At 40.2% G+C, this 26,874-nt stretch overlaps 1 protein-coding gene across 1 annotated transcript; it reads left to right on the plus strand.

The window, feature by feature from the left end:
- TGS1 (trimethylguanosine synthase 1) lies at positions 1 to 26,600 on the plus strand. Its single transcript, XM_032182536.1, has 13 exons — positions 1 to 78; positions 563 to 627; positions 2,325 to 2,497; positions 4,136 to 5,003; positions 6,521 to 6,641; positions 7,609 to 7,695; positions 7,947 to 8,118; positions 9,619 to 9,970; positions 10,848 to 11,021; positions 12,063 to 12,206; positions 13,541 to 13,757; positions 14,787 to 14,865; positions 25,971 to 26,600. The coding sequence occupies exons 3-13, from the start codon at positions 2,438 to 2,440 to the stop codon at positions 26,085 to 26,087; spliced, it is 2,391 nt and encodes a 796-aa protein (XP_032038427.1). The 5' UTR covers positions 1 to 78; positions 563 to 627; positions 2,325 to 2,437; the 3' UTR covers positions 26,088 to 26,600.
- Positions 26,601 to 26,874: the final 274 nt, after the last annotated feature.

Consider the following 26,874-nt stretch of genomic DNA (forward strand, 5'->3'; position numbering starts at 1 on the left):
GGTGCTGGTGGCCGGGCTGCTGCTGCGGGCGGGGGCGGCGGGCGGCATCGTGTGCCTCTGCTCCCGAGCCTTCGTCGAGTGAGTGAGGGGTCGGGGTGTGTGTTTGGGGGGAGACCGAGCTGCTATAGCGGATATAGAGGGGGGGCGGGGGGTAAACGGAGGAGGGAAGGGAAAAAAGGGGGAGGGAGAGGAAAAAAAGGCGAGGAAAAAAGGAAAAAGGGAAAAGGAAGAAGGGAAGGGGGAGGAAAAGAAAGGGGGGTGATGAATAAATAAAAATTAAAAAGGAGAAAGAAAAAAAAAAAAAACAGCCGCGCGCGGCTGCGGGGAGCCCGCGCGGAGGCAGAGGGAGGGGACACGGGGACACGGGGAGGTGGCCGGGACCCACCGAAAATTACACTCTTCTGGCCCTAAAATGCCCTCAGGAGATTCTGCCTTCTAGCTGTGTTTTCTGAGCGTCTCTAGGCTCTGTTCGTCAGGCTTTAGGGAGGCCTTTTTCGTTTTTTTTTTCATCGCTTTGTTTAATGGTGGCTAGCTGCATCAATGTTCCTCTTTATTTTTATAGGGATCGGAAGTTATATAAGCTGGGATTAAAGGGATTTTATGTCAAAGATGACAATGGCAGTACAGGTAAGGTAATACAATGCACAGCACGCTGTGTGCCCAGATATTATGTGAGTTCTGTGTGGCTATTTAGGGTACAGTAGGAGTGTGTAACCACTAGCCCATACTTTTGTGGCTATTTTTGGTATATTTTTCTGTACTTTTGTTACAAAGACAGTTGTGAGTACAAATGTGGCACATATGTAGCTTTCAAGTCACAACAGTCTTGATGTGGAACTTTTTGTCAAGCCAGACACGATGCTTATTTCTGCCTGCACAGATTTACCAGCGCACATAATCGCTGCCTGCTGCACAAAGTCCATTACCTCATGTGTCTGACTGCTCTCAATTCATAATTTCACCTTCCCCAACTAAAAATTAATTTTATAGCAGAATGTCTGTAGATCCTAGGTGGGCCAGCTGGCAGCAGTACAGTCCTCTGCCTCTTCCCTAGCCTAGGAGGTTAGCTGGTGCTGATGAATCTGTTGGGCCAGAATTAAGGGAAGAAGCAATGACCCTGATGTCTTGCCAGCCACACCGTCAATATTTTTTGTAAATCTGATATGAAGGCAGTGATTCAATAGTTGATCAGATATTTTAGAGATCAATAGGTTCTGCAGTTCAACAGTACATCTTTCTAAAATCATATCATCTTTGTTGCTTCTGAAAGAACTGTAACAAAACTGGCGGTTTCTTGTATTTTAAGTTTGCTGTGATATATGCCAAAACAACTACTGTAAAGAATTTTCTTTTTACAGTACTGTAGTGGTGGGGTCTTTTGTGTTGCTTGCTGGGCATTGTTGCAGTTTGCTTCTCCAGTTAATGAAGTGGATGTGTGTGGTGGTTTGACCCTGTCTGATTTGCTTGCTTCCCTCCTGCTGCATGGGATAGGGGAGATAATATGAAGAGCACAGGCAAGAAAACTCATGGCTGGAGGTAAAAGTGGTTTAATAGGTATGGGAAACAGGTAAAAAGAAGGCAAGCTATGCAAAGGAAATCGCTTGTTACCTCTCATAAGCAAATGAGTGACCAGCCAGCCTCTGAGCAACAGCCACCTAGGTAGCCAAAACCCCTTCTTTCTTTTTCTACCCCAGGTTTTATTGCTGAGCATCACATTATAAGGTATGGATGATCCCTGCAGCCAGGCGGGTCAGCTCTCCCAGCTGTGTCCCCTACCAGTCTCTTTTGCCCACCCTCAGTCTAATGGTTGGGGAGTGCGGAGTGGGGAAAAAGAGCCTTGATGCTGTGAAAGCACTGCTCAGCACTAGCCAAAACACTAGTATGTTATCAACACTGTCTCAGCCACAATTCCAAAACACAGCACAGTCCAGGCTGCTGTGAAGGAGGTTAACTCCATCCCAGTCAGACACAGTTTTGGCTATTGAAGCTGGATTTTGGTTTCTACTGTTAGTCAAGCACTTCAGTTCTCCACTTGTTTTTGCTTCCTCTTTTTGCTAAAAAGTTTGGAATTCATGCAAGTGTTAATATCGGGTTAATGGGAAAAAATGCTAATATATAAAACTTTACATTTGTAGTAATATTACTGTTTTGATGAGCTAGAGCAAAAGATGAAAGATGCTGTATCTGTTAATAGCTTCTCATGTACTTAAGAGAAGAATTTTAAATGGCAGAGCTTAAGAGGTGATCCTGCTATTTTTTATAGGCCGTACTGATGCATGGAGGTGTCAATCAGATTATATTCACTTAATATAATTTGTTAATAGGGGAAGAACAAGCATCTGAGGAGGAAAACCGTTGTCCCAATGTGGCATTCAAGGTGGACAGTAATCATGCTCTGGACCTGGAAGAAATTGAACTAGACTCAGAGGCTGAGCTTATGAAGAGTATGGGATTGCCTCTTCACTTTGGCGGACAGTCAACTCACAGGGACTTTGTGGTAAATCTTTATGTGCTTTATTTGTTCTGTTTACTTTATCTTTCCAAATGTAGGGGCACATCTACTCTTCAATTATTTTTGAGACTGCGGTTCATGGAAATGTATCAGAGCTGGGGTTAAGCTGTTTTACTCAGGTACCTTTAGCAACGTATACCATTGTGGTCTTGTAGTTTGTAAAACCCATTTGCCAGTTGGACTAGATAGGGGTTGGCTGTGCTTTGTGCTTCTCTGTCTGTATTGCTTGAGCTGCTAGAGGGAGCTGTTTTAAAACAGCCATGGTAACACTGGTGCTCTGCTGCAGGACAGCATGTATATTCCAAACTGAACATGTGTGTTCACATTGTCTCCTTTAACCATTAAGCTTTAGATAGTAGTAGAAAAAGCTAGGTAAGTGCATTGCCCTAGTAGCTGATCAAGCCAGGCTGTTCCAAAGGACAGGAGTTAGGCTGGGGTACTCTGCTCCCTGTACAGAGCAGTTTGGCCCTAAAGGAAGGATAAAGTTTTGTGTGGGTGAGAATAAGGTAGTGGGATATTCACTGCAACTGCTTCATAGAAGACAGACCTCCCTGGAGTGAAAGCGCCTTTTTTGCAGAGCACTCTATTATTCTGACCTGATTAATTTGTTAATACACAAGTTTATTCTATTTACTATTTTAAATGGTGACATTTTAATAGACTGGCATCTGACTTCAAGCCCAAGGTATGTGTATGATTTGTGTTGCTATTTAGTAGTACTGCAAATAAGTCAAGTGAGAAAATAATACATGTTTTTACTAGATTACTACTAAGCATTGTGCTTTGCACCATGTGTATTAACATGACATTATGAGGGATGTGAACAAAATATTAATGCCAGTTCTCTGAACCTAACTCCTTTACGTTACACCTTATGCATGTGTCAGTGCAACAAAACCAGGGATGGCAACTGACAAGGCATTTGGGGTAATACCCATACGTTTGCAGGTTTTTGGCCATGTGAGTTGTATTGCCTCATCACCACCACCACCCTTGTACCTGCCAAGTTTAATTTGGCAGTTTATTCAGAAATTGGCAGCTTTATCTTGTAGAACGTTGTGTTGTTAATGGATGTTTTTATCTCGTGTGTAAGCACAGGAAGCCCCACTGAAGCAAGTGGAGTTGTATTTATTGAAACCTTAGTGTTTTCTTTCAGAAAAAGTTTTTTGTCTTGTGTTTCTATGCCCCCCCCCCCAAGCAGTCCTTCATGTTACTGCGTTTTACTGTTGAGCTCAATCCAGTGACAACAGTTTCTGATTAACCTCCCTTCAGCATTTTATGGTGTTTCACATTGATGTATTTTTTTGTAAATCCCTGAGCAGCGAGTGACTTCTTTCCCAGCAATCCTGCTTCTGTCTGGAATTCTGACTTCTCTTGCTGCATCTTTTTACAGAACCTCTCACTGCTGTTTGTCACAACTTTCTCAGACGTGAGGTAGAGTTAAGCAGCTAGGTCCTATCAGACCCATATAATCCTAAGCCCATTTTATGGGGAAAAAGCTAACAGTGGGGTTGCAGTGAGAGGGAGGGTTACAACAGAAGCAGAAATGTACATGCAGGGAGGACAATAAAAGACTGCCTAGATGTTTTGGACTTATTTATAAGTTTATTCATTTTATTTTAGGCAACAGAAAAATACAGAAAGAGAAGTAACATGAAGATCATGAAAAAGAAAAAGAAGAAAAAGGAATTACAGCAAAAACAAAGGGATAAAATGGGGCAGGAATGCCAGGATCAAGCTAATGGGGATCATAAGCAGTCCATCTCTGATGACCCAGCCCCAGCTACAGAGCAAAGTGAGAAGAGCAAAACTGAAATTGTAAGTGAAGGGAACTGTGGAAGTTCAGAAACTCTTGCTAATGAAGCCTTACCCAATGAACTTAAAGAAAAATGGGAGAAATACTGGAGCGAGTACGGAGAGGGCCTTCTTTGGCACAGCTGGCTGGAGAAGCATGAAGAGGCCTCATCACTTGAGGTCTTAACAGCCTCTGAGCCTTGGAATAGTCCAGACACCAAGGAGGAGTGGGAGCAGCATTATAGTGAACTGTACTGGTATTACTGGGAACAGTTTCAGTACTGGACAAGTCAAGGATGGACTACAGAGAGCTCACAAAATGACAGCATGGAAGTTCACGGGGTAGCGCAGGAGGCAGATCTGTCAGGAAAAAAGGACCTTGTTAGCCTGGAGGCTGAATGCAGCGAAGTGCTGAGCTTGGAGCTGTCTCCCTCTCACACCAGAGGTGAGGAAACACTCACTTCAAGTGCTGAGCCCCATAATGAGATAATCTCTGGGATCTGTAATTTAAATCTGAATTTGGAAGAAGTGGAGCAGAGCAGTGCACCTCCAGCAGTAACCCATGAAGACCCTGAAGAGCACGGTTCCTCTAACAGTGAAAGCCAGTGTCTTTGTGCTTCAAGCCAGAAAGAGCCTTGTGATGGAGGAACCAGGAAAAGGAGTGCATCTTGTGAAAATAAAAGTATTAACCAGTCAGGTAATACAAAATCTCCAACATTGATTCTACCAGTATATTTTTAAATGTTTATGTACAAAAATGTAAAAACCAAGGCCATGTCTTTATCAAGCTGTTTTAAAACATGGATTGAGTATATCATGGAAAGGTTGCACAATTCATTCCGTTTTATTTCCTCTGATTCTCTGGTACATCTCTCTCCTCTCTAGCCTGTGTATTGAATGCGTTCTTCATCCACAGTGATTTTAACACAACATATACCTCATAAATCTCCCAAATATACTACAGAAAGTGGTGAGAGAGCACTGTTGGTGCTTACTGATTTATTTATTTACTTTAGTATTGATGTTGAAGCAGTGTCATTCAGCTGATGTTTTTCTCACTGACAGTCTGAAAAAAATGAAATAAGCTCAGGTTGATGTTTTCATGAATCTGACAAATTTAAACACAGCTTGTATTTCCAAAAATGTGGTTTCACAGTTGTTTTTTTTGTGTGTGGTTTTTTTTTTTTTGGTTTGGTTTGGTTTGTTTTGGTTTGTTTTTTTGGCAGGTTGTTGTTGGTGTTTTTTTTTTTTGTAGCTTGTTTTCCCCTGCTGTCTAAAAATGCCATGCTTGAAAATAAACTCTTGTTCTGTGGTACAAGTGGACAGCCATCTGTTACTGTGGACCAGATGACTCCCAGAGGTCCTTTCCAGCATTAAGCTGTCAGTTAGGCAGTGAGCTGCAGTCATCGTTACAACCCCAAATTCATCTGTGCATAGCTAGTGCTGACAAGTGAAAGTGCCAGCTCATAGAGGGGTATAGTGAGAGGCAGTGTGTGTGCCTTATAATGCTGGAAGAGTTTCCATGAGGAATGTGCAAGATTGGGCTGCAGACTTTAGCCAACCAGTTCAGTGTGTAGAGAATGGAGATGGGCATCCTGTTTGCTGGCTTGATAAGCAGCAGTGTAACAGCTTTCCTGACTGATGTATGCTTTCCTCCACTGAAGAGGAGGGATGAAGTACGTGATCAGCATCTTGGGGCTTTAGTTTGATGGGGAAAACCTCTGAGTGTTGCTAGTGACCTTCTAAGGAAGGAAGAAGCAGGTGTGCTCCCATCTTCATCCTACAGTACAGTTGAATGGCAGAGATGAAAGAAAAATCTCCTTTCCAACAAGACGTGAGAGAAGGTGTTGGAATCCTCTCTTATTAAACCTGTGTGAATGTCTTCACACAGCTATTTAACTGTAAACTAAATTTAAGAGCAAGGAAGGAACTTTGTAATTTTTATCCTGGAATCAGTTTATTTTTCTTGGAGATTTGAGATATTTTGAAGTCGGTCCTGCTTAAGATTATTAACTCCGCAGTGTAACTAATACTGTAAGCTTGTGTTGGAAGGTGTCCCTCAAATGAAGATAGGTAAAGGTCTGGATGGTTTGGCATCTCTGCCTTATTTGTCACATTTGAATATGTAAAACAACTGTATCTGCAGATGTACTTTGGGGATGGGAAGATCTGGAATTGATTAGGCAAAAGGAAAATATGATCTCATCTGTTCAGGTTCACAGGGGTCGTGTAACTCGTGTAGTTCAAATGACAAAGAACAGTTGCTGCTTCCTGACAGAAATGAAGATGAAGAAGAAGAGCCTCCTGAAAACAGAGTTGCCAAAGTTAAGAGAAGGTAAGTCATGAAAATTAGACCATCTTTTTTTTTTTTTTTCAAATTGTGATTTATAGCATCAATTTGTTTGATCGAGATGATGAGTTAAAATTTCAGTGCAAACCCACATAGTCTTCCATCACTGCCTACCACTTTACCTGGCAAGAAGCAGCAGATATTTCTTATTTTCCTTTGCTTTATGAAAAGAATATATGGCTTTGATGCTGACTTGTGTGCAGGGTGACAATACCTTGTGTCACTGAAGTATATAAGATTTTAAAATGGGATATGATGATTTATTTAGGTTTAGTTAGTGCAGAAGGTCTGAGGTTAAATATTTTGTATTGTTTAATTTAATTATGTGTTGCCAGTAAAGTGCTCAGTGCTGTGACAATCATAAAATAGCTAATCTCTGCCTTGTCACATTTTTTTTTCTTCCCTCTGTTGCAAATTTATAACCACAAAGATGATGGATGGCTCTTTCTTTCCTCTAGTAAGTTTACAAACTCAAAGATGAGGGGATGAATGGAATTATTATCTGCTAATGATGTTGCTTTTGTTATAACATTTTGCTGTTGCCATAAGATTAATAACGGATAACGTGATAGATAACATAATAAATCATGAAGGTAATTCGGAAATCAGCTGAACAAATGATTTGTGTTCTGCATAGGGCTTGGTATTAAACGTTTTGAGAAATTATTCAGAATAGCTGGAATATTATTACCCCTATAGAAGGACATAGTGTCCCTGGTTTGGATAAAAAGATCTTATGCATATAAATAGACTAGTATTATCTGCCCTTTTTGGTTTCAGCAGTGTGTGGGGAAAAATTACTGAAATTCACATTTAAATGGTCTCAGTATAGGAGTTCTAGTAGCATTTCTTTAAAATAATAGTGGGTTTAAAATAATTGTGGTGTGGTTTGTTTTTTGTTTTTTTTTTCCTACCAGAAATAAACTTTTGGGTCATCTGTGTTTTTTCCTAGCCATGAACTGGACGTGGATGAGAATCCAGTGGAAGATCCTGAGGAAACCTGTTCTATTTTGGGTTTCAAGTGTGGCACAGGACAAAAGTAATTGCTTATGAGGAGCTCGGGGTTTCTTCGCAGCAAGTCTACTCTGTTGAAATTATTTAATTAGACCATTCATCTCCATTCCAATTTTGTTAACCTTTTTGAAGATAAATGCAAAGTTAGTCTTTAGCGCTGTGAGCTTAAAACTGTAAGCTTTAGCAATAGAAATGCAAAGTTACAGAAATGAGTTAAAGAACAAGAAAAGCACTTTGAATTGGAAATATGCCAACTAAATCTTTTTCTTTTTTCAGATATGGTGGAATTCCAGATTTTACCCACCGAAGCGTGCAGTACTTGGAGAAAAAAGCAAAACTTAAGTCCAGATTTTTGGACATGCGTAAACCAAGGAAGAGTAAGAACACACACATCTTCTTTACAGAAGAACCTGAAACATCTTCCCAAAAAAATAAAACTCTGAAGAAGGTGAGCTGTTGCATTATGGAAAAAAAATGCATAGAGTAGGTGACATTTTTTTAATTGCCAGTCTGATACTCTTTCTTCTTTTTTTGTTCCCTCCTCTCCTCCTCATCTTGCTTTGGTGAATAGTTAGGTTAGAGCAGATATGGAAAGGCATTAGTGGACTCTTGTCAGTCTGTTAAGAGGGAAAGTGAAGTTACATGGAAGTCATTCTTAATGTCTGGGTGCATCATTCCTTCAGAGGAGTGCGTAGGTTTCTGTAGCTATTAAAAAGAAAAGGTATCTTTGGTCTTAAAGTGGATATGAGGGTATTTGTTGATGCTGTCATTTCAGTTATGAGAAAAACCAAAGACATTTGTATAATATGGATTTGCATAAAATACATTAATATATTAATATTAGTTGTTGCTTCTTTCATGTAAAAAGATCTACACAGGACTTAATGTGTTGATTGCCCAAACAAGGGGTTTGATGGAACATCAGAAACAGGATTGTTCATTTCATAGAATTTCAGCTGCTGTTGTTTAGTCCTGACTCCTGCTCTCTTATGTTTTTTAGTGATACCAACATTCTTGCTTAGACATCTGTCTGCATATATTTCCACCTATGACTTCATGCCTTAAAGTAGTCAAGTCTCTTTGAAATGTTACCTCAGATTGTAAATGTTGCTTTGCATTCTTGTGGGATGCTTGGTGTTCCCTAATACCCCATTGTACAACGTTGTTTTCTGCTGGTGACAATGTATATTGTCTTAAACTCCAGTCCCATTGCTGTAATTGTGCATCAAAAGCTTTGTCACTGTGGTCTTGCACCTGAAGCCAGTACAGTTTGAGGAGCATTTTGATTACGTGAAGGTAAAAATCTAGAAATTTCCTCAGACTTTCTGGTAAAGAACTGCCCTACGCCTAGTGCCACCCAGAGCAAATAAGTTTAAAATTGAGCATCTGCATATCCTGTTGAAGAGTTTGAACTGACGTCTGTACGTCGGTCAGGATGTAATGCTGAGTTACCTACTGTGCAGTAGATCTGATGCATGCACCATCTGGTACATCTTGGAGGTGAGGCAACTGATGTGTGAAGGTCATTTTACATGTTTATGCTAACCTGAAAGGCAAAACACAGCTTCTTGGAATGCAGATCAGAGAAAAAAAAAAAACAGTTAATTAAAATGTAGTAGTCTTGGTCACCTGTTTTCTGGGAAATCTGATTATTTCTATTTCAGATATTATTTGAGAATGATTTGCTGTTGATTTTGTGGAGTTTTTCTCTTTTACATCAATCTGGTGTCTGGCTCCCAAAGACAGCTTGTTGTGAAAAAGTTGTGCAAAGGGAGCAGAGCTAAAAACTTGAATGTTTTTGGTTTACTTGTTAGTAGATATTTTACTTTTTTTCAAAATGGCAGATTGTATCCATGGTAGGTGATTTTGAACTGTAATGCTTTTAAACTGCCCTATTTGCACCTGGTTACCAGCGCATCTCACAGTCTGTGGTATCTGACAATTCCAGGTGGAAGAGTTCCTGAAGCAGGTTAACACACCTGTTGAGGAAGCCGCGTCCCAGAAGGCCTCTCCTCAGGATAAAGTGGAGGGGTCGTCCACAAGCAGCGACTCGGAGGATCAGGACAGCGTTACCACCACACGGAGTGTGAGATTCAACATTCAAAACCCTGAACCCCTGCCTTCCAGCGTGGGTGGTGGTGAACCTGGCACAAGTAAGCCTGAAGAGGAAGCGAAGGTCACAACAGCAAACAGTGCAGATTGCCAGGGCACAAGGAAGACGGAGTGTGGCTCTGGAAGGGTGCTGGTCCCTCTGGACATACCAGATTATCTCCGGGAAGAAACAGAGGATGTGAGCCCAGGTATTCCTATTTCCTACAAACTGGACATGAATTGGCAATTTCTCTCCCAAATTACAGCATTGTGTGCTATTTATTTATGCTGTTTATTCAAAAAGACTTTCTCTTTCCAAGTGGTAATTTAGAGCTGTATCAGTGAAAGTAACTTGTTCCTGGAGCACTTAAATCCCATGTCTCACCTTTAATTTAGATAGTATTTCTTTATTTGAACACTTGTTGTTAATCTTACGTGTGGTCTAACAGGTCTCTTGCTCACACATCTTTTTCTCCTGTAAGGTAAGGGTGATTAATTTCAGGTAGAGGCATGGACTGTCCAAATTTGAGTTCGCAGATGCACATGGCTGAGCTTTAGGCAACATGCATTGCTGAAATATTTTTTCCTAGGAAAAATATCATTTATGGTGTGAACCTACTAATTTAACACTTGGAAAAAAATGAAATAGGATTATTCAGGTTTCTGCATAGAGTTTAATCCTTCCCACAGTTATGTTACAGTTCTACTGCAAAGTTCTCATCTAGATTGGTTCTTATTCTTTTTTTTTTTTTATATATGGACATTAAATTAATCTCTGATCCATTTGGTAGCTCACTATGTAGAGCTTCTTGCCATCAGTTGAAGATCATGTCTTCCCTGCTAAATTAAATAATGGGTGAAATCTTTTCATTTTAGGACTGTTACAGATGCATTATAGATTACTTTATTCCTTTGTTATATAGGATGCCCTTTTTTGACTTAAACCACAAATCTGCATAATCTGGCAAACAGTAATAAAGGTCATTTAGTAGCGTTGAACATTCTATATCTTGACTCTTACCTATTTACCAGTTGCATTTCTAGCCTATGAGAACAGTAATTGTTAACTTTTGCAGTGTCTTCCAGTTGTAGATGAAAAAAATACTACAAAGAAGAAGGAGAAAAGAAGGAAGAGAAAGAATAAAATTGCGTTGGGATCTATACCTGCTGAGATTGCTGCAGATCCAGAGCTAGTCAAGTACTGGGCACAACGTTACAGGCTGTTCTCTCGGTTTGATGAGGGGATTAAACTAGACAGAGGTATGTTTAGTACAAAGTACACTGACTTGGTGGTATAAAATGTATCCAGACTGGTGACCTTCTCGCAGATTATTACTAATTTTCTTGCTAAGTGGAGTATTACTGAGTGTGTGTTTGCAGCTCTGGACAAATTCCATCAGCTGCTGTGTGGACAAACAAAAAAACTGAAGGACTTCCTTAGAGCTTATAGTAGAGCTCCTAGCATGGGACACCCCTCTTTCTGATAGTCCTGATGCTTGCGGATGATAATACCCCAATAATACTTGATCAGGACTTTCTCAGAAACTGGATGACTTTATTTTGAGATGATCTTGGAGGTCGTTTCCAAGCTTAATGATTCTATCTATTGAATCTATTCTATCACTCTGTTCTGTATATTTTATGAAATAATTTTGTGAGAATTTGAAATGTGCTGATGAATGTAATTTTTTTCTGTTAAAATAAAAAGTCTTTCAGCAGTCATTTTCAAGGTCACATTTTTCCATGTTTACATGGAAACCACTTCCAAATAATCAGTTCATACGTAAATGAGGAATTAGGATTACTATTTTGTATGTTGTTTCTATAAGTCTTTAATTTCTAATGCTTTTCCATATAAACACGTAGATTATTTGGCAGACAAAAGACACTGCTGTAAAGAAAATAATAGTATGTAAGAGGATGTATTTCTGTTTTTACTTGTTGCAGAGCATAATTGTGAATATAATTATGAATATATATATATATACATGTATATAATATAATTGTGAATATATAGTGTATAAAGTTTTCTGCAGCCGTGTTGGTGTACTTTTCTTTGACAGGCACCAAGTTCAACAGAGCATTCTCTGAGAATGAGGCATATCTATACACTCCAGTGAGACTTTGTTTGCTTAGCAGATCCCTGGGCTGACCAGAGTTTATCATCTTGAAAGCCTGTATTTCCTGGTTGAATGCATTAAGCTAGAATTGCTGGGATTAATGCTAAACCTTCAGCTGTTTGTTTTTAATTTAGGTGACCTTGAACTAAGTGGCAAAAATACACTTCTCTTCCCTTTGCAGAGGGCTGGTTTTCTGTCACTCCTGAGAAGATTGCTGAGCATATCGCAGTCCGTGTTGCTCAGGCGTTCAACTGTGATACAATAGTGGATGCATTCTGTGGGGTAGGAGGAAATGCTATCCAGTTTGCTTTGACCTCGAAAAGAGGTAAGTGTGTAGCACACTGTTTTGTTTCTTCAGTCGTTTTCCCTAAAAATCTGAGTATGGACTTTGTTCAATGATAAATTTTATTCAGTGCTTCTGAAGCAACAGAATCTTTTTCGCTTCATCAGAATCATCATATGAGCTTCCTAAGCTCTTCCTAAAAAGGACCTATAAAACCTATTTAATGCTTTAAGTCAAAGCTGGTTTTATTTTGTACTAGTCGAAGTTACCTTTACATGGCATAGGAACTAGTCTGTAGGATTTTCTGAAGACTGCTGATAAAGGTTAAGTACTGTTTGCAGTGCCAGCCTGCAGCAACACCAAATGGCTCCTGCTTTTCTCAATAGTTACATTAGGTCTATGTACTCAAAAAACATGCTACATGTGAACAGTATTTAAAATGCTGGAATGGGATCACCTGCAGGTTCAGCAGGACCAGATACAGAGAAGTGATAATAACTTGATAACTAGTATAAGTTCCTGTTGCCAGGTAATGAAACTGCAGTGAATCATGAGAACACTTTCTGTAAAATATTGTCTACTTAATCCTCCTCTACTCATCAAACGCTCTGGTAAAATACCAGCTCAAATAACACCTCTGACTAATTTCTGAGCGAGAAAAATGTTAGTTTGTACTGCATTAAATTTGGTAAGCTATGATGCATTCTATAAATATTTTCTAAATTTCACATAGTTTCTTGTATTTTTTAGCTAAATATGTATAATTTTCTACTGCCCTGTTATTATTTGTGCTTTATTGGGTACTCAGTTTTCAGTGCAACATGGTCAGCCACAAGATAAAAGTTTTATCTTTTAACAGAGGAGAAAAATGAGTTTCCAGTTGCCACTGTTTAAGCTGTTGGGCTTCTGCCAAGATGGAAGAGAGGAGGACTGCCTCCCGTAGGCAGACAGCTTTGCCTGTCCTGTACTTGAGCTGAGGTGGGGGATTGTCATGGTAGTAGATGTAAGACTCCCAAAACATGCAGAGGTTTCCCAGTTCTGCAACAGCAACTGAACCTTGGCTGTGGTGTTTCCATGCTTTGGTGTGAATGCAACCATTCCTTTATTTGTGGAGCCTCTACAACAAAGTAAATGATCTTTCTTCCCCTTTGAGGAACTGAAGCTTCATGTCTGCTACTGCCTACAAAATGAAGTCATCACAGCACACAAAACGAAATTACAGCCACCAGACTTCTATCTGGTGGCTGCATGTGAACATCTTCACTCTGAAGCTTCTACCTGGCAATTGGGTGGCATCCACATGGTGGTCAGATGGTTTGTGTGCTTCACAACTCATGTTACTTGTGTGTTTCCTTTCCTCTCTTGTTCATTTGCAGTGATCGCTATTGATATTGATCCAGAGAAACTCAGCCTTGCACGCAGCAATGCTGAGGTGTATGGTGTGGCCGACAAGATTGAGTTTATGTGCGGAGACTTCATGGTGCTGGCTGCTGACCTGAAAGCTGATGTTGTGTTCCTCAGCCCTCCCTGGGGTGGGCCTGACTATGCCACCGCTGAAATCTTCGATATCCAAACAATGATCTGCCCAGATGGATATCCTTTCAAAGTTGTTTGTCCTCATGATTGTGATTTTCAGTCGTTTATGCTTTCTGTCTTTCTCCCCTTCCCTCTTTTGAGATGGGCTTTGCCATGTCCAATTTGCTGGTTGGAACTTATGTAAGCTTCAGTTAATGTCACAGGTATTTGTTTGTTTAATTCTCCTCCAGCCTCAGCTATATGAAATCAACTCCCTAAAATTAAATATTTTTATTATTCAAAAGAGTAATTCTCATATAGGGTTATTCTTAAAAGGAAGAAAAAGCTTTTAGAAAAATGTTCACATCTTCTAGCTTAAATATTCAACGTTTTTAATTTCTTTATAGGATTTTATTCCAAAAAACGGAGTTAATCAAGTAGGCAAGTGTAACATGTAGGCAGTAATTAGTCATATAAGTTATGATTGATCATGAATTCTTTTTTTGTAATGAAAACTGTCTTGTTTACAATGTAAACTAGCATCCAGTTGTGATATGGGAAAGCGCAGAGGAATACAAACAAAATATTAGCTCTTTTAATTAATGTATAAAATTTCATCAATGTATTCCTGTGGTAGGGAGCAATCATTCAGTTGGGAAGGCATTTGCGTAATAACTTCCTCAAATGTGATGTTTGTATTTTCCAAATAATCTCAGTTCTTTCTTCTTTTGCTAAATTATAGCCATACTTCTAAGGGTAAAGAGATCTTTGTTTGCATATGTGGGATGATTATGTAAAACGGATTAGAAAGTGGGTATCAAACAAAATGTACTGGCTCTAAACCACATTTCAATTTCTCAAATACTTATCTGCAGTCCAGCTAAATGTTCTAGGGAAATTAGTAAGTTTTTAGCTTTCTAGTGAAATAATGGTGAAACAGTTTCTGCATTTAGACAGTAGTAATTTCTGCATTTCAGAACAGTATTTAACCTACGCAGCCATTCCATTACTGCATAATAATGTAATTTGGGACATGTTTTCAGGGTGAATGAATATATAACAATTTATCCATCCCCATTCTTCTTTTTTTCCTTTACTGGCTTCTACATTTGAAATTTTCAGGCTCTCCAAGAAGATCACCAACAACATTGTATATTTTCTACCCCGCAATGCTGACATTAACCAGGTAGGTTACTGGATGATGGCTTGAAAAATACAAAAAGCTCATCTGGCTTAAATCCTAAATATTATAAGCAGAAATTTAAGATTTTTAAACCTGTTCAGGTGAATGTGTTGGGTTTTTTTTAAGCTTTAACATTATATTAAGTGATTTATGTGTTTCCTGTACTTTTGGCGTATTTAGAAATTGAAGTAGTAGATTATTTCCATGTTTTTGAAACCGTTCCTTCATAGAGCAGCAGACTGGAAATACAGACAGTCCAAAGCCATTATATATGAGTGCCAAACAGATTCATATAAAAGAAAAAAAAAAAATAACCAGCTCTTACCATCTGATAAATTGCATGGCTTTTGGTTTATGTCGGAGTTGCAGGAAATCACTGTACAGCCTGATACCACTAGTGTCACTGTTGTCATTTTGGTTAGTATGTCAGTGCATTCTCAAGCAAGAGACATATGAAGTGGGCCCATGTGAACCTAATGATGTTCAATAAGTCCAAGTGCAAGGTGCTGCACCTGGGTTGGGGCAATCCCAGACATGAGCACAGACTGGGAGAAGAACTCACTGAGAGCAGCCCTGCAGAGAAGGACTTGGGGGTTCTGGTGGATGAAAAGCTCGACACGAGCCAGCAGTGCGTGCCTGCAGCCCAGAAGGGACAACTGCGTCCTGGGCTGCACTTTCAGAGGAGTAGCCAGCAGGGAGAGGGAGGTGATTGTGCCCCTCTGCCCTGTCCTCGTGAGGCTCCACCTGGAGTGCTACATCCAGGTTTGGTGTCCCCAGCACCAGAAGGATGTGAGGCTGTTAGAGGAAGGTCCAGAGGAAGGCCATGAAGGTGATCAAGGGCTGGAGCACCACTCTATGAAGAAAGGCTGAGAGAGCTGGGGGTGTTCAGCCTGGAGAAGAGGAAGGCTCTAGGTAAACTTCATTGCAGCTTTTCAGTACTTAAAGGGGTCTTATAAAAAAAAAATAGAGAGGGACTTTTTTACTTGGGCAGATAGTGGTAGGACAGGGATGCCCATCCCTGGAGGTGTTCAAGGCCAGGGTAGATGGGGCTTTGGGCAACCTGATCGGGTGGGTGGCATTCCTGCCAATGGCAGGGGTGTTGAAACTAGATTTTCTTTCAAGTCCCTTCCAACCCAAACCATTCAGTGATTCTGTGAATGTCAAACTCAGCCTCTTTACTGACTGTTATTAAACATGCCAGTCAAATACTTTTTTTTTTTTTTTTTTAAGTAATTAGATGACTGTAGCATTTCCCCTGGGTGTCTGATATAGTTTCCTCTGTATATTTTTTATGTTAATTATGTCGTGTAGATTTTAAGCTGAGAAGGGAGCAGTAAGATGTTCTTCTCATGTGCATCATAGCACAGAAATTCCCAGGATTACTTCCCGTTCTTTCAAAAGCAGTGTCTGACATAGAGCAGAAAAGATCTGCAGAGTACTCTAACAGACTAAAATTTACGTGGCCTAAGTATTAGCATGCTCTTTACCTGTGCTGTGTGCAGCACCATTTCTACAGTGGGTGATGATTTAATTGAATTTTATACTTCAGCCTGGTAAAATGTTGGTAGCTTATGAGTCTTTAAATGAGAACTTTAATTTTAAGGGGAGTTTCTCTCATTTCAAATTCTAACCATGGTGTTTTATCAAGTGGTTCTTCATTGTGGGAATGAAACACCTCACCAGGTTTCTACTCTACTCATGAGCACTTGTACTATATTTACAAGTGAGCAAAGACACCTACAACTCGTGACCTCACAAAAACATCACAGAGTGCTATCCACAGCCCTGTGTCTGTTCCTGCTGAGCAGTTCAGCACCCGTATGTGGTTAGGTTAGGTGTTTTGTTGCCTCTACATCTCGGTACAGTTGGTTCTGCATGTTGTTGGCATACTCAGAATATTCCTTGACATACATCCAGGGGTTCAGCTTTACACAAAGTGCTGAAGTGTAACTGCTGTCACTCGGAGTCATGGCTTTGTGGTCACAGCTTAGTTGTTAAAAGCAGGCTGGAGGCCTGGATTCAGCTCAGTTGTCTGGGCAATAGGGTATTCTCTGGTCCACAGCAGACTGCATGTAAAGGCCATGGGTTTGGCTGCCATCATCTCTGGCTGTATTTAAGAGTGATGCCACTAAAAATCTAGGACTGTGAATCTCTAAAGGAAGATTTATCATTGAAGTTCTTAGTAGTTAGTACAGACAGTTTTCTTCTCAGTTCACTTGTGATTTTGCCCACAGTACAGATCCATCTTTCTTTTCTCATGGATCAGATAGGGTGGCTTCTGCCCCAACAGCTACCTTGGCAAGGGTCTGTGAACACCCCTGCTAGAGTGCAGGGATGTAGCCTTGTGAATATGGTCCACGAACACTGGAGACCTGTAAAAGAATGAAGTAAATATTGAACATTTTTTTTGCAGGAGACTAACACCTGAAATCAGAATAACTTAGATAAAGCAATATTTGCTGAATAGATTACCCAATGCCTTAAATTTGAAACTTGTAAGGTTTAAGGTTCATTTCCGATTGCATTCCTCAGGCATGTCAGATTTGCCTCTTCTGTGTCCTTTAAAGTTCTCTCTTTGCATATACAGGCTCATACCTCAGACTTTCAGGTATCCCATGGCTCCCAGAACAGGCAGTCTGGTAGGCTTAGCATGGAAAGTGGCAGCTGTTAAAACTTCAGGACCTTCCTCTTGTCTCTCACTGACTGACCTGAATCTACAAGCAAGGTGTGCTTTACCCATTTAACTTGATTTAGAAGCTGATTTAATTGCCATTACAAACCTTCATGCAGATATTTATACTGTCTGTAATCCACGGTGTCAGTGCGTAGTGGCTTGTCTGACAGCAGCTCAAATGGAAATGGATGCCCATCAACTGCAATCAACCTTAGAGCAAAAATAGTTGAAACGTTAATTATCGTGGTGCAAATTTAGTGGAGAACACATGCTTCTTTTTAGAGTTAGATAGCTGACGTAGGACAGTGGTCTTGCTGTGAAAGCAGGTGGTAGGTGGCCTCAACTGAGCTGTTTCTGAGGGCTCTGCGTTCATCGCCTTCGTGGTACACAACAACCATGTTCCGTATGGTTTTATTCAAAAATCATTGCTCACTGTGCCTGCAGGCACGGCCTTGTCTATGTCAAGATGATCTTGAGGAAAGAGATTTTTTCTTAGGCTGAATTCCCTTACAAGATTTGCTGAGTGTAGGTGGCAGAGGAAGAGCAAACTTCTGCACTTCTGCCTCAAGAGGGAGCAGCGAACCAGCAGGATGCACTTGGTGTGCTTACAAGAAATGTGAAGGATTTCCCTTAGTTGCATCAAATCTCCCGGTTCATAAACATGTACTTGCTACAAAAATCATAAAGCATAGATCCATTCTTCAGTTGAATCAATCTTTCAAAAACATTCTTTCTAGTTAGGGGAGTATTCAGGAGCCATGATGTGTGTGTGTGTGTGTAGATAAAAATAAGTTTGACCTACTAAGAATTCCTTCAAAGTAGGGAAGAATTAGAAATCACCTTTTCAAATAGGCTTGCCTATTTAAATCAAAATTATGCCATAGCAAAGTTAAGTGAAAATGTTTGATAAATACTTGGGCAGTTGAAAGCCATTTCTGCCTTCTGCGAGAAAAATTAATGGTACTGATTTAAGCTGATATTAATTGAAAATAAATAAAAAATAGAAAATATGCATACATTGGCAAAATTCTTATGAAAATAAATTTTCTGCCCTTGTTCTGCTGTTGATTAACATCAGAGAACCTGAAGTCAGGAAACATTCAGGCTTCCCAGCCATCCTTGTCCTCCTCAGCTGGTTCATTTCCACCAGATCAAGGGAAAGAAACGAGACACCTGCAGGAGATCATATATTTGGATCTTAAACCTTCAGCCAAATTTAATGAAGACTTCTATGAGTGATTTGAGAAGCAAGCTGGTTGAGACTGATTAAATACTGTCTATGAAGTGTTTATTAAGCTGTGCTCAGCCTAATTGTACAGTGTACTCACTTCAGGGACTAAGGCTTATCCCAAGTATCCTAATTTTTAGCACAGACTGTGTTTTGTACTGGTTAACACATGTGTGTCTTGATATTTGCAGTGAAGAAAGAGGAATCTGGGATTTGTTGTTGTGGGAGTTCCTTTGTAATGGTAGGATAGTTTCGTTTCAGCTCATTGCAGAAAGCGTTCCTGTTACGTAGGACACCAAAACATGTCCTCCTGGGTGTTCACATACTAATGTGGCGATTGTGTGGCCTGTTCTTCTAAGTGATGTGGGTGCTACTGTTGAGGTGTTTGTCCTTATATTGGTTGTCAGAATGGAGTGTGGCAGTACGATGGCTTCACCCAAAAAGTGGGTGAGATGCGTATGCTGATGATGTGTGAGACACTTTACCACATCAGCATCTCTATCAGCCTACACAAGCTTGAGAGATGGAGTACTGGTGAACTGGGTGAACATTACTTACCCTGACCATGAATAGTTATCCACCCAGTTATTAATTGTTATGAACCTTGTAGCAGAGCAAGCAAATCAATTAGAATAATGTTGGCCTACTCTTAAGACAGAACACAAGTGATTTTGCTAAATGGAGGTGATTCTGAGAATGAAATTTCTAATTATTACTCAACTTGAGAGCTACCTTTTTGGGTCAGAAAAAATGTTTTTGTCTATACAAGATCCAGTCTGTGGCAGAAGAAAGACACTGCAATTTGAGAAAGATTTGCCAATGTTCAGAAGCGTTTATTATTTATTTATTATTTATTTATCTATTATTATTTTTTATCTATTATTATTTATTATGGGCAGATCAGATGAAGCTGCAATGTATACACATTGTCTCTAGGAGGGATCCGGCTCTGCGGCTCTGCTCAGCAGGTTACAGCCACAACAGTGGGAAGCCGCATCGTGGACCTTATTAACATGCTATGCAGTTTTTGTACTGTCAGGATTCGTGCTGGTATGGAGTAGGAAAAAAAAAAAAAAAAAGAAAAAGCAAGGAAGTGTCAAGAATTTTTCAGAAGTGGGATAACTTAAAAAAACAGCCGCTCTTCAAAATTCGAGTCTATTTCACAATCAAATTTTAATACAGTTCCAGTTTCATAAACAGGAACTTACATTACTGAAAATAATGCATTTGCCTGTTAGACTTGCTGTTGAAGTCCTGCAATATTTCCCCATTTTCAGCCAGCAATTTTTTGACCTTAAAGTAGCGTAGCTTGACAGAGGAAGAGGAGGAGCAATGCTGCCTTTTTGGTAATATGTTTCGAAGGATAATCTTTCTTTTATTCACTTTTAAATATTATTTCTTCATCAAACCACATGCAAAGTTTTACACTTCATACAGTACTGGATTAAGTTCTTAACATAAACTTTACCATGAGCACAACCGTTAATTGCTGATTGCTGGCCACATTCACCGTAATTCTGTAAATACGGCAGATCAGACAAGATACTTGTGTTTGAAGTTAGAACAGCGTAAGAGGCAAAACATTGCCAGGTGGGTATTTCTTTTTTCTAAGAAATCTGCAGACAACTCACTGTTCAATATCTGCAGGAGGAGGTTTTCCCTGTCCTTAGAACTAAAGCATACCTCAAGGTTTTCAGTTTGTGCAAGGGAAAATCATGTTCTGTCTTTCAACTTTGGATAAATACTTTTTTTTCCAAACATTAGTCAAGGCTGTGGCAATTCAAGCAGTGTTCTCCATGACCACATCACTCTGATGGATGTCTCTGCTCTCTGAACCTTGCTAAAAGGAGGGGATGATGCAGGTTTAAGGAGCATGGATCCACTGGAGAGGCATGGGACATACTTACGGCAGTCTCCCACATAATTCAGCTAGTTAACAGAAACTGTATAAACTTGCATCATAATGTGAATTAGCAATCTCTCTTACTTAAGCTAGCAGGTGAAATAATTCTTTCTAGCCAGTTGTAACTCAGTCATTTGTGAGCTGACCAGCCAGCAATCTGCTTGTTTTTTTTTAATTGGTGTATGACACAGCCCCTGCTAAGAAGATCTTAAAGACTGCATTTATTTGCTCTTTATATCTTGTTTTTAAAAACATAGGCAGGGTAAGAGGCAAGCAAAAGTTTACGTTTGTCATTATGTAGAGGTACTAATATATTTTTTCCATTTTTTCCTTTTTAATAAGCAGGTCACTGTTCAGACTCTGTTCTGTTTCTGTGTTGAAAATTTAATGTGTATCTTTACACATTAAAGCAGTGTAAAATGTTAAAAATTAGGTAGATGCCTGGATTTGGGATGTTTTGGTTTGGGAAGGGCATTATCTGTTTGATTTTTATTTTATTTTATGTTTGTCTATAATAGCTATACCTAATTTAATGAAATCATTTCACTGTTGCTGGAGCTTTTTTTGTCCTAAATGTTGGACTTGCAGTTCTGGCTTATGTTTCAAATGTTGCCTTTGTTACTCATCTAGTGTTTACAGTGATTCTCTGATCCTAGAATCAAGCAAAGTGCTCATGACTCTAGTGGTCACAAGGAGAATACACATCATGCAGATGCCTTTTTTTTTTCCTGCTTTTGCTCCCATAATATGTTCATAGGACAGTGTGGAAGCATCTAGAGTTAAAAACAAACAAACAAAAAACCTCTTGTTCTGTCTGCAATCTAGTGCCTAGATGGTAAGATGTTTGCTGTGCTTCAGGTTTTGAAAGACCAGTTGTTACAAATGACTAATCAATGAAGAGTGTGTACAGATGGGTAAACCTTTCTTCTTATTTATTTAATTAAATAAGCCTGTTTATTATTTATTTATGTAAATAAATAAATCTGTTGCCATTCCACATACAGAAAACCATGCCAGAGACATCAGTTTAACAACAGAATATATGGTAACACCTCTGAGTTAAGAATTCTGTGGGAAGCTGACTAGTAAAACTAGCATTTGCCCCTTTCAATTCAGCTATGATTTAAGATCCGATTGGTAACTGGAGACCTGGCCAAATGTGACCTGCCAAGCATTGTCACTTTTATGTAGGAACAAATACAAAGATGAGCTAAGAAGGAACCAAGAGGTCAGAAGGTGATCTTAAAATAATTTGATGCATTTTTAAGATGCTTGGATGTTAGAGTAGTTGACACTTAAAAGACTGAAGGTTGATGTATTTTGTAGACTGATCGTTTTTTAAGCAAATGTAATTTCTTACAATTCAGGTGTAACTTCTTATTTTCAAATGGATTGGAATTTTTTTCTTCTAGCCTTTAGGTTGTTGGTTTTTTTCCTCATTTTACTAGTTGTGTAAAATGAAATGATTTATATTTTAAATGTGTGACTGGCTATTGAGGCAAAATGTTTATTTCTCATACCCCTGAAAACTTTTTTGTGGGGAAAAAAAGCGTTAGAGTGTACTTATCCAAAGTAGCTTTAATTCATGGCTAAAACAGGTAGGAAATTACTAAAGGAATTTTGATAATAAAACTGCGGGGACATTGGGAAACCCTTTGTGTACAGAAATACAGCTGAGTGCTACAAAGCCGTTTTGCCCCTTCAGCAAGTCCGTTTCCCTTTTCATATTTCTCTTCTGATATCCCCCATTCTAAACTTAGAGCAAGCCAGTTGGCTCCCTTTTTTAATGCTTTGTGACTGTCTCAGTAGCCGTGGACTAATTCCACTAAGAGTCATCTCCAGCTGCTCACCTTCCCCAGGTGTGGGGAGCGTGGTTAGCAAGCAGAGCCAGGGTGGTGGGGAGACATGGGCATGGCGTTTTGGGGAGGGTGACCTGTGCAGCCTGGCGTGTGTTGGGATAGGATTAGGAGTACCATCCCTGTAGGCTGGTATCTACAAATGATCATTGATTCAACCTTTTCTTTTTTTTTTAAGGAAGCCTTTTTACATGCATCGCTGTAATTTAATTCAAAATTGTGATAGATACAGAGACAGAGATACACGTGTATATATATAGATATTTCTAAAAATAGATGAGCACCTTTGTTTTTTTTCAAAGCACTGTTCTGTAATGTGTTATTATTTTTAGAAGGTGGGTACTCCACCAGTTCAGTACACCTGGAGGGCTGCGTTCAGCTCTGGGGCCCCCAGCACAAGAAGGATGTGGACCTACTGGGGCGAGTCCAGAGGAGGGCCACAAAAAATGATCAGAGGGCTGGAGCACCTCTCCTACGAAGATAGGCTGAGGGTGCTGGGGTTGTTCAGCCCGTGGAAGAGAAGACTCTGGGGAGACCTTATAGCTGCCTTTCTGTTCTTAAAGGGAGCTTATAAGAAAGATGGAGAGACTTTTTACAAGGGCACGTAGTGATAGGGCAAGGGAGAGTAGTTTTAAACTAAAAGAAAGGAGATTGAGATCAGATGTTAGGTGGACATTCTTCCCTCAGAGGGCGGTGAGGCACTGGCACAGGTTGCCCAGAGGGCTTGTGGATGCCCCATCCCTGGAGGTGTTCAAGGCCAGGTGGGTTGGAACCAGGTGATCCTTAAGGTCCCTTCCAACCCAAACCATTCAATGATTCTATGATGATATTTTTTAGAAGCTTTTTGTGCATCAGTTTCTCCTTATTAAGCTGTCAGGCTTGACTGAGCCCTTCCGAGGAAAGCTTGCAGGCTGGCAGCTTGTACAGAACTAAATTTGCAGCCTCCAGCAATTTGCAAACAAGCGTGGTGGTGATGTATTTTTGTTTTTCTCCCCTGAATGCTGGCAGTTCCATCCGAGTGGGCAGTGCCTCCTTGCTGGGCTCCTTTTGCTGCCCTGGACCTCCCACCAACGTGAGAAGCTGAAACATTCACGGTGCACCCGTGAGTTTTGAGGAGTACAGCCATGGATTTCTGCAGTCCCGATGTTTCTGTTCTGACTTCCTCCCTGCAGCGTTAATGCTCACATGATTGTTAGATTTTGTCACCTTTGGATTTTCAGATGTTTTTTAGGAGTCGTTTGAAATTAGTTCTCCTGGATTTAATGCTTCGAGATTGAAAGCTAGACATTGCATGTGTGCTCTCAGGTGTCCTTCAGTAAATGCCACCCTTCAGCAGAGGAATGACATTTACTTGTGTTACTGAAAAAGTATTTTGCTTTATTTGGTCTGCTAAAAGAAATATTTGGTAAAGACTTCTGTTTAATATGAATGTGCTAGCCATATATGGTTAGTTATACATATTGTGCCCTGAAATCAGGAGCGTGTAATCTCAAGAAAGTAATTTCAGTATTGTTATCCTAAATTGACTAATCCAGTCAGTATTTTAGAGGATTTAAGCAGCTATAGCTACAAAAGGCAAAGTCACTAATGCTTCATGAGAGAGTCATCCCATCTTTTGTTTGTAATAAAAATAAGAGGACAAAATTAACGTCTTCATAGGAAAAAAAAAAAAAAAAAGGATTGTCCTGCAATGTTAACTGCTTTTAGACTTTTAAGTAAGTAAAGATAAGTCATAAAATTAACATTCCTGATCACTTGCCAATTTCAGATTCTTGTGCTATTTTTAAACCAGCCTGCTTCTGCTTTTTTACTTAAGTGGCAGGTTCCTCTTTGACAAGAACGTGGAAATTTTTTTTTTCCTATCACCGTTAAATTGAAGGATGAAGAAACTTCTCACACTGTTGTTTTTATTTGCAGATACAAAAAAAAAAAAAAAAAAAAGGAAAAAAGAAAAGTAAATGCCTGTTTTAGATAAGTGTGGTGATTTTCTGGGCAAGTCAATAAAGGTTCAAGGTATAATTTAGATTAATCTGTTATTTCCTCCTGATAGCAGGCTGTTTTTTTACTTGCAGTAAAATAGAGGAAGTTCGGCATGTTTATATTTAAACCCGTGCTACAGAGTGAAGTCTCAGAGGAGTTTAGAAGTGTTAATAACGCAAACCAAACTTCAAGTTTTAGCTGGCAGTGCCACGGGCTTCTTGGTTTAAAGATCAGTTAAAATCTACTGCAGGCATGCAGACCTTTTCTTTTATTATTATTATTTTGTTGTTGGCATAGAAAGTTTTCCAGAACAGGGAACTATAGGGATGGTTTTCCTGTAGCAGGCAGGAAAAGGGCTGCAGGGAGCCGAACCTGCGGCAGCTCCAGTCCTGGGGGGACACGCCGCAGCAGCCATGGGCTGGCCTGATGAAGGAGGAGAAGAAAAAAAGAAGAGAAAAACAAGCCAAAGCTGAGTTTTGGTGTTCTCCTTCTGTCTGTGTCTGTGCAGCCTGCGGTGAGGAGGAATCCGTTGTCTGCAGGGCTGCCATCTGCCAAAGTGGTGCTGCTGGGCGCTGTGGATGCGAACGGAGGAGGACGGAGCATTGCCTGCTCCAGTCCAAAATACGAAGTCTGCTGCAATGTTTCCTTTGCAGTTACCTTCTGTAATCATTAAGCATTAGGGGCGCCCACCAGGCTCAGGCAGCAGAGCGTGAACGTGACGTTCTCGCCTGGGTGACTGTAAACAGGAGCGGAGCGCTGCGCTGCCTGCCCTGGGACTGCTTTTCCCCAGGGCTCTACCTCTACCTGCAGCATTCCTCAGCTGTTACTCAGCTGCCTTACCAGCAGCACTGTCTGGGACTCTCATGCATGCAGCATTAGCGGTTTTTAGGTTGTAACAGGAACAGGAAAAAAAAAAAAAGTAACTGTTTTTTGCAGCCTCCTCAGCTTGTTTTTTCTTGGGGTGGAAGGGGTTAATTTTGTTGTGATGTGTTTTATTCCCCCACTCTTATACCCACTCTTCAGTGCAACCTTAGTGCTTCCTAATTTCAGCTTTTGTTTTTACTCTGCCCCCAAAACTTGCAATTTTGACAACTTCAAGGCACAGTTTGCAGCTTGCTTTTGCCCCCACTGTTACATGCAAGCAGCAGGGCTGCTCCAGTGCAAGGTACCCTGCGAAAAAGGGTGCAATATCTCTTATCCCAGCACAGTATGTGAAACAATGATTACTTATCAGTAGTTCTCCTATTTTCATGGCTTGGGGGTAGAGGGGAATTTTGGCTCATGAGAAAGCCGCACTCACTTCTGTGAAGAAAAGGAGACAGAAAGCGGACCAGAGGCATGAGTCAAGGAATATTGTTGCCCGTGTTGCCAGAGCAAAGATGTTTTATGGGATGTGAATAAAAGTTTGGGGGTTCTGCCACTTTTCCTGTGCATCGATTGATCTGCTTTTTGCTCTTTGTTTTTCAGATTGCTTCTTTGGCGGGGCCAGGAGGGAAAGTTGAAATAGAACAAAATTTTCTCAATAACAAACTGAAGACGATAACAGCTTATTTTGGTGATCTAATAAGGCGTGACCTCACCTGAATTCAGCGTGGATTCTACCAAACCCAACCTCCTCGTTTACTTCTTTGCATAAGCTTTTGTACAGCTGACTTGTTCAAAATGACTTGAGCCATTTTCTGCTTTAATTTCTATTCACAAAAAAATGTTTTGTTTAATGCTACTGTCAGTAAATGTTTTATAACAATTTGACAAATTTCTAAGAATAGAGTAGCTGTGGATGTAGAAAAAATCTTTATAAATGCATTCTTTATAAATAAGTCCAAACAGCTGAAGAGGAGTTGACGACTGCTTTACAACTCTGGTGTGTGCCTCCTTCAGTGTTTGCTCTGTTTTGGGCACTCAAATAGTTTGAAAGACATGGTGTGTCAAGAAATAATATCTGTGCTTAAGAAACAAAAGCATCTGTACATAACGTGGAACCAGGTGGTCAGATAAACCACCTTGTACAGCTCTGAGCTGACTTCTCTGGCTCCCTGTGCACTTGGAAACCCTTTCAGGTTTCCTTTGTGGCACGCAGCTCCACATGTTTGCTATAGCGAGTACTGCAGTATGTTGCAGCGTGGGGAGAGAACGGGGTGTGTTTGTGGCTGGCAGCAGGGCTGTACCCTCCTCTTTGCTATTTGTTCCTTTTTTCCCCCTTTGTTACGGATATTTAGGAGAAGCATTCTGACTGGAGGTTTGTCCCAGTAGCTTAGCTAAGGACCACACAGGTTTGTATCCCCCCCCCCTTTTGAGACCTTTTGGATACCTGGTCCTTGTGCCAAAGTCAGAGAGTGGCAGGGGGAGCCCAGCCTTCCGACTCTAGGTT

This window comes from Aythya fuligula, chromosome 2 (genome assembly GCF_009819795.1).
Source record: "Aythya fuligula isolate bAytFul2 chromosome 2, bAytFul2.pri, whole genome shotgun sequence".
Taxonomy (NCBI): Eukaryota; Metazoa; Chordata; class Aves; order Anseriformes; family Anatidae; genus Aythya; species Aythya fuligula.